The sequence below is a fragment of the Marmota marmota genome, unplaced genomic scaffold (genome assembly GCF_001458135.2).
Source record: "Marmota marmota marmota unplaced genomic scaffold, marMar, whole genome shotgun sequence".
NCBI lineage: Eukaryota > Metazoa > Chordata > Mammalia > Rodentia > Sciuridae > Marmota > Marmota marmota.
This window is the reverse complement of record NW_025999873.1, coordinates 837,607-846,196: the sequence shown is the minus strand read 5'-3', so window position 1 is coordinate 846,196 and position 8,590 is coordinate 837,607. Positions and strand designations below refer to the sequence as shown.

General features: G+C 37.6%; 1 protein-coding gene across 11 annotated transcripts in view; it reads left to right on the top strand.

Moving 5' to 3' along the window:
- Positions 1-8,590, top strand: part of Specc1 (sperm antigen with calponin homology and coiled-coil domains 1) — a 273,402-nt gene that overhangs the window by 171,875 nt on the left and 92,937 nt on the right. The window contains exon 8 of one of the 11 annotated variants that reach the window (XM_048786196.1): positions 3,480-4,874. The exons of the other annotated variants lie outside the window; for them this stretch is intronic. Within the exon in view, the coding sequence (XP_048642153.1) occupies positions 3,480-3,501 (22 nt within the window). The 3' untranslated portion in view covers positions 3,502-4,874. Of the gene's footprint in view, positions 1-3,479; positions 4,875-8,590 lie in introns of those variants that run through there. 11 annotated transcript variants of the gene reach the window in all.

Sequence of the window (8,590 nt, the reverse complement as noted above, 5' to 3'; positions counted from 1 at the left end):
CCCCCCCCCCCTTTTTTTTTTTTTTTGGTACCAGGAATTGAACCCAGGGTTGCTTAACAACTGAACCATATCCTCAGCCCTTTTTGATTTTTTATTTTGAGGTAGAGTCTTGCTAAGTTGCTTAGGGTCTCCTGAGTCATTGGGATTATAGGCATGTGCCACTATGCCCAGCTCCTGTGATTTTTTTTTTCCCCCTTAGACCTATCTTCCAAATCTAGCAATTTAATCACAAAATCACAATTTTATCACAAAACCTTTCAAAATTTTAGAATTGACACCGATCAGAACATGGCACATTACGGGAAACCATTGGCATCAGAATGTTTCTTGCCTGTCATTGCATTTGGCAGAACATCAGACAACTGCTGGTGATGGTTTCTTGTCTGATTTTTCACTTGTCTGGTAAGCTGCTCCCCTTAAGGAGTTGACTGTTTGCCGGGCTCAATGGCGTGCACCTGTAATCCTGGCAGTTCAGGAGACTGAGGCAGGAGGATTGTGAATTCAAAGCCAGTCACAGCAATGTAGTGAGGCACTAAGCAACTCAGCTGAGACCCTATCTCTAAATAAGATATTTTAAAAACTTCTGGGGATATGGCTCAGTAGTAAAATGCCTCTGGGTTCAATCCCTGATACCTAATAATAATAATAATAATAATAGCAGCTGACCATTTCAAAGTTACTCACTAATGGCCCAGCTACCTCCTGCACCTACCATGGACAAGAATGGAAACCAACTAATACCTCAAAGCTCCTGCAGCAACTTAGTGTTTCCATCTTGACTGAATAAGTGCTTGACACTTAATTTGACTTTAACAGTCATCTCATAAGAACTCAAAGGTTATTCTTGGCTCAGCCACAGCCACAGAACTTGCAGAACACCCTCTGATGAGGTCCTCCAAGCACAACTGAGAGAAGGTAAGAGCATCCTGAAAAGCACCTTAACTGTGACATGGGGTTAACTGGTTCGTATTCTCATTTTGAACAGATTGATATTCAAGGAGATTGTTAAGAGCTGGGCTGATAGGTGGGCAAATGAATGATGAGTCTAGATAGGAAAACAAATTAGCACTTGTTACCAAGAACTCAGTAACTAAAACAAAGTGGGATATTATTTAACTGATTAAAGATCTTCATTCCTGTTACATTTTCAGAGATATTTTTGTTTTATTTATCAATTTTTCGAGATGAGGTCTTGCTGTGTTGCCCAGGCTGGTCTCCAACTTGTGCATCCAGGGGGACCTCCCTTCTTAGCCTCCTGAGTAGCTGGAACTACAAACTCCTGTCACCACAGCCAGCTGATGTTTTCTATTTATTATTTTTTAAATTTTGGAGTAAGAATAACTGATGTTAAGATTCATGGGAAATTAAGGCAGTGACATTCTTACACCAGTGTCCCCTTCCTAGACCTGGCTCCATCATATATAATAGTGTTTCAGGGTCCCTTTAAACCATGCTATTCTGAGACTGGTTGGTCAACTGGCCTTCCCGTAGTGGGAAAGTCAGAAATAAGTGCCAATACTCCATTTATTTGGTACAATCTTTGAACCTCAGTTCAAAAATCTCTGAATTTTAGTTGTGACTTGTGGGCCTGATTTTTCTGTCACAGAAATTTGAACAAACCTGAAAGCAGTCTGTGTTTTACTGAATACATAAATTAATAAATAAAAGGATAATGAAAAACTTTCTCAACCTTGGCTTTTCCCATTTTGAACAATTAAGAGAAAGACATCCAAATGAAGACTTTCAGCTGGGTGTGGTGGCCCATGCCTGTAATCCCAGTGGCTTGGGAGACTGAGACAAGGAGGATCCCAAGTTCAAAGCCAGCCTCAGCAACGGCGAGGTGCTGGGCAACAAAATAGGGCTGGGGATGTGGCTCAGTGGTCAGGTGCCCCTGAGTTCAATTCCTGGTACCAAAAATAATGAAGACTTTCACTGAAATTAAAACACCAGATCTGAGGTTGGGGGTATAGCTCAGAGGTAGAGTGCCTGTCTACATTTGCAAGGCCTTGGGTTAGATTCCCAGCATGAGGGGGAGTGGGGTCATCAGATCTTCTTCCTAAAAAGTTGAGTTCTGAGGCCTGGTCGATATCATGATTCTATAGGCCACACACAAACTTTGTTAATGAAAGACATTGTTGATGTGCAATACATGATATGGGCTTCGTGAACAGTGGCAGAGAATGACCCATATGCATTTATTTCTCATTCTAAAAAAGTTAAAGCCATTATTTTTAGGATGGCTTACACAATTCATACTGTGTTTATCATATAACACCAAACAAGCATCCGTGGAAGATATCTTAAAAAGAAAGAGGTCATTGAAAACACTTAAAATTTGTTTCTAATTAAGGGCATTTGCTTCCATGATAGAATATCTCAGATCACATGTGTTTAGGCCGTACCACCCACTGATTCTCACATTGTCCCAGCTGAAGTGAGCAGTGTGGTGGCTTGTCATGTGCAGACTCTGCTGGAATTGGCTTGTAACTTGCATGTGCACATCCACGTCACGCCCTAACATCACTTGTGTGTACCTGTGCTGCCCTGTATTGTTCTTAGCATTCTAATGTTTCACAGCTGCTCAGCAAGTGTTCTGTAGCTACTGCTGAAGGGGAAGTATGGGAGCTGGAAGTATATATTCTTGGGAGCTAAGATGCAGTCTGTGATACTAAATCCCTGGCCTTTATAGAGGGGGCCAGTTCCCATGGAATTCCTAACCAATTTCTGAACAGACCTCACCTTAGCTCCTACAACTGTCACGACCACTGGCATTTCATTTGACCCTTAATGTAAAAATTAGTACTCTTGGTATCCTTTCACTCCAGGAAGCATAATTTCTTCATTTATATATTTCTTTCATAGTTTAAATTTACAGGTTTAACATTAAATATATAGCCTGTAATTGTACTTTTTTTTTTTTTTTCTTTTTTGGCTGTGCTGAGGATTGAACCCAGGGCCTCACACATGCGAGGCAAATGCTATACCTCTGACGTGTATCCCCAGTCCTAGTCTAAGCCTAAAGGCCTACATCTGCCTGTCTGGTTCCTGATCCCCATTTTACATATTTGTTTTGATATGACTCCCTTAAACCCTTAGGATTTTTAGTCTGTCATAATAATTATATATATATATATATTTTAGCCTTGATAATAGAGGTAAGCATGAACCTCTCTATAAATGACAGTGGGGCAGGTGTTTACCTGGACATCTCTGCTTCTCCAACATATTTCTTTGTTGGAGAAGTTCTGCTGGAAGGAGCCTCGTAATGGCATTTTGAAGTCTTTGACATTTTTCTGTCTGAAAACCTTTGACTTCTAAAAAATATTGTATAGTGGGAGTGAAAGCTTATTGGCCCTATTGTGGGTATTTGCTTTTCTCTGTGGGACAGTATAGGCTGTTAATTCTTATGTTATAAACGAAGACCCCGTTGCCTTACGTCACTCCTTTACCAGCCTTCCCTTCCATTTCTATCTTCACAGCTCCATGGTCTCTGTCAGCTAGCAGAGCATTTGGTGGAAGAAAGACAGTCCAGCCCTTGCCATGATTGGAAACTACAGCCATTTCTATATGAAAGGGGGAGTCTATAGAGGAGAAATTACTGCTTTATAAAGAACCCAGTTGTTTTGTGTACATTCATTGTTCCCCACAGAGTCATTGCAATCAAGTCTCTTTACTTTTTTCCTACATTCTGGAATCAACTCATGCATGATCAAAGATAATCTTTTTGTCCCCCCATCAGAAGATTCAGTGCTCTCTTTTTGGAAGAGTAAAATGAAGTTCAGAAAAAAAATTAAAAATAAGTCCTTTGAAAGAAATGTTTTATATGCAACCTGAGTGTTCAGAAAGAATAACTGCATAGCAAACTCCAAGTGTTGGTGAATGTATGGGTTCTCCTTTTGGAGTTTATTTTTATGCTGCCTTTTGGTATAGTATCTGATAATCTGAGAATTCACACTACCCAAGGCAAAATAAGAAGCCGTCTGCATGATGCCTTATTCTGAAGAAGTTAGAAAGTTCTGCTCCCTTTTATCAAGTCTTGATTCAGCCTTTCCAAGCGGGGGTCTCGCTTTATTACCTCATCTGAAACAAGCTACCACTAAGCTTTGGTCTATTTTCCAGAATCTTTATTGAGCTAAACATAAATAGATATTTGGTTGATAATAAAAGATGAAGTTAATGCAGTAACAGTGCTAACTGAAAACTAATGAAGGACAACTTACAACAAAAGACTTGTAAATAAAACTTACCATGAAAACTTAAAAGATTTTTAATGCAGAAGTATACAATTCAGAATTGGGAAGAACATTTGTAAATATCTTTACCTGATTCAGCAAAGTCCATCAGGCAAAAGCCTACTACTGTACTTCTCATGTGAGGAGACATTTACAGTGTATACAGTGTAGGGTTGTTAGCTGCATCATGCATGCTAAGGATAAGATAGGAGTTGTTATCGAATAAAGGAAAAATTAGGATCAAGAATGCTCTTTAAACTCAGGAAGATGTTTTGGGGAATCAAACTGGGGAGTACAGATTCACTAGAAATATTTAGCTTTGTGTGGGAAAGAAGGGACGTTAATGTCTTCTCTGTAAAAATAATTAAGATGCTTGCTGAAATTGTCTAGTAGGATTGAAATTTTTATTCTAGGAGATATTTACCTCAGATTGAGAATTTTTAGAATGACATAAAATTTACTTGCTGGGTGTTTTCAAATATAAACAACAGTAAATAAGAAAACAATAAGAAAAATGCAACCTCAACTTAAAATGCAAAACTGTGTTCACATGCACATTTTGATCTATCTTTACTCCAGGTACTGTTGAATATTTTTATATGTAAGAGTTTATGAAGTGCTAAATAAATATGTTATTATTTAGAAGAGTCTGTTGTTTGATTTTTAATCATTAATCATGTTTCTTCGGGACCTTTATGTTGCTTTAACTTTTTTCCCTCCATGCTGTGACTCAAATCCAGGGCCTTGTACATGCTAGGGAGTACTTTATCACTGAGCTTATATCTCTAGACCCTAGTTTCAGAACTTTAAAGTAACTAGAATTTGAAGTAGAAATAAGCTGGACTTGAGATATAAGTTGTTGAGAATAGGTTGAAATGGAATGTGAATGTAACTTTTAATGATTTCATTGTTTGAAAAAAGGAAACGTGAAAACATTATTTTTGCATAAAGTAATATTTAAAGCAAAACTCTAGAGTATCAGAAAATAGTAATACATAGAATTTGAAGTCTAGATTGAAATTTTAAAACTAGTTGAAATTTAAAAACAATTAGATTGATGATTTAATAATTTGATTTTTTTTCACCGGGTATGGTGGCTCATAACTGTAATCCCAGCAGCTTGGGAGGCTGAGGCAGGAGGATGGAGAGTTCAAAGCCAGCCTCAGCAAAAGCAAGACACTAAGCAACTCAGTGAGACCCTGTCTCCTGTCTCTAAATACCTCTTCTTTCTTTCTTTCTTTTTTTTTTTTTTTTAATGTGGTGCTGGGGATCGAACCCAGGGCCTTGTGCATGCAAGTCAAGCACTCTACCAACTGAGCTATATCCCCAGCCCTGTCTCTAAATAAAATACAAAATTGGGCTGGGGATGTGACTCAGTCGAGTACCCCTGAGTTCAATCTCCAGTACCAAAATAATGATGATAATAATAATAATAATATGATTTTTCTTAATTATGAAGTAGTATGTGGGAATACTAATGATGAACTGGAGCTATGTAAAGAAAAATAGTAATCCTTTTCCTTCTTTTGTCATCATCCTATAAGGTAATCAGTGTTAACAGTATGTGTATTTTTCTTTATCTTTCCCTTTACTCATATATCATATAAATGTACCAGTAGGGCTCATTTTTATATTTTTTATAAATTTAGAATTATATTCTATACAGTACCATGCACCTTCACATTTCAGTTGATGTGTCCTGGGCAATATTACAAATCTAAGTAATTTTAATAGCTGCATGGTATTCTACATGGATCTGAGAATATTCAAATGCTGGGATGCCAAGGTTACATTTTTGAATCTTTTTTCCCCCTCAAATAATGGTATAACATAACCGTATATGGTTGTATCTTAATTTATTAATTTATTTACTTATTTACTTTTGATATTGGGAATTGAACCCAGGGCCTTAAGCATGCTAAACACACACTCTACCACTGAGCTACACTCCCAGCGCCGTGCCCCACCCCTCCACCTTTTTTTTATAGGATGGGTTCCTAAAAATATGATTGTTCCATTAAAGAGTATTCATGTTTTTATTTTCATAGATATTGCCAGATTATTTACCTTAGAGCTACGATTCTTTAGTCTCTTTTTATTATTTATTTATTTATTTTGTAGTCATGTATGGACAGCATGCCTTTATTTTATTTACTTTTATGAGGTGCTAAGGATCAAACTCAGTGCCTCACACATGCTAGGCAAGTACTTTGCCACTGAGCCACAGCCCCAGCCTGCGTGATGGCGTTAGTCTTGATGAGAATACCCACTTCTACGTAGACTTATCAACTGGGATAATATTAATTTTATTTTTTGCCATCAGGATAAGCAAAAAAATATATATTATTAACACTTTGCATTTCCCTGAGCATATTTTTATATGTTTACTAACCATTTGCATTTTCCCCTGCTAGAAATTGCCAGTTGATTAGCACTTTTACCTAGTTTTTTTCACTGAACTGATTATTTTTTTCTTACCAGTTTATAAATTAGTAGTTATCACAGTATAATATGACTCTTATGGAAAATTTCATATTTTATAGGATCTCCATTTATTTACTCATTTTAGTTGTGATGCTGGCAATTGAATTTAGGAGTTCACACATGCTAGTGAGGCACCCCCCAGCCCTTACATTGTTATATAATATAGTCTGTTTGTATTTTCCTTTATTGTTTCTGAGAGGATTGTTTTTAGGGCTTCTCCTACCCCAGTATTATGCAAATAGACTTTTCAATTTTCTTCAACTATTTTATACTGTCTCTCTCACTCACACACCACACACAGAGAGATCCTTGACCATCCTTTGTGTATTTAATCTGATGTGAGGTATGGTTTATTTTCCTCCAGGTGAATAGCCAGTGGTGCCAGCATCATTCATTGCCAAAACCATTCTTTGCCCACTAAGTCAAAACCCCCACTTTTCATTGTTCATTTCATCTCTATCCAAAGAGACTTCCCAAATATGCCTCTTTTTCTTTTGAGTTAGTTCTGCTTCAAATATTTTAATGGAATTATTACCTTACTTATATTGTTTTTCAAGCGCAACCTTTCATTTTAAATTGTCATCTTTCATCTTGTTCACATTTTTTTTTTAATTTTAAGGTAGAGGGCTGGGGATGTGGCTCAAGCGGTAGCCCATTCGCCTGGCATGCGTGCGGCCCGGGTTCGATCCTCAGCACCACATACAAACAAAGATGATGTGTCCGCCGAAAACTAAAAAATAAATATTGAAATTCTCTTGCTCTCTATCTCTCTCTCTCTTTCTAAAAATAATAATAATAATAATTTTAAGGTAGATGCTGTCAAGAGTGTCTTGTTTCCTGTCATAAATTTACAAATGTCTATTCTGTCTTGAATAAAGTAAGTCTCCTCATTTTATATACTGAAATGTCTTTGTTGGTCAGAACTTTTTAAATATTTTAATTTTCAAATATTTGTATTAGGGGATTCTTTTTCTCATCACTGACCCTTGCTTGAATTGATTAAAGTGTGTCAGGGTCCATATTTGCTTGAGATCCGTATCTACAGAAGCTGTTTAAATGCATTTGCTTTGCCTCTTAAGCTGGAGGGAAGGCTCTTTAAGGTAAATTGAAACTCAGACTACAGGGGGAGCAGGTGTCTAGTAGGGGAAATTCCTTTATGTCTAGTTTTTTCTCTGGAGAAACTGGAATGAAGGAGCCAACTTCCTGGGTTTGCTGTTGTTTGGCCCATATGTCCACATTAGGTCCATTCTGTGACTCTCCTGACTTGTCCCTTGTTACTGTTGCCCTTTGTGCCTGGAATAACCCATTTCTAGCTTCTCCAGACAATCCGGTCTTCATCTCCTTATCCTTTGCAAAGATACTGCATGCTCCCTAGGCATCATGTGCCTCTCCATTCCTGGCCTTTGAGGATGGGAGATACTAATGGGTTTTTTCTCATACCTCCATTTTCTTTGCAAGGAAATTAGGGAAAGCCCTTTGGTATTTTCTCTCCCCAACATACACACTTATTCTGTGTAACAGAAACTTAAAATTGTATAGGTAGTATCTAGTTTCCATTGCTGATGCAAGATTCTGCACTATTTCTCTTACTGTGTTGAAATTTGGAGATTAAGATGTGTTTCAATTGCTGTTTTTTTCCTCTTTGTTTTACTAGTTCTGAATGCCAATATTGCAATTGGAAGGTAAAGTTCAGAAGATACTGTTTGACACCTAAGAGGAGAATACTTCATAATTTCTGTCTCACAGCAAAGTGACAAACTTCTTTTAGATTTGTTTTATAGAGCTGAGGCTGTAGCTCAGTGCAAAAGCACTTGCTTAGCATGTATTATGCCCTGGGTTCATTCCTCAGTATTGGAGGGGGGGGGGGCGGGGGG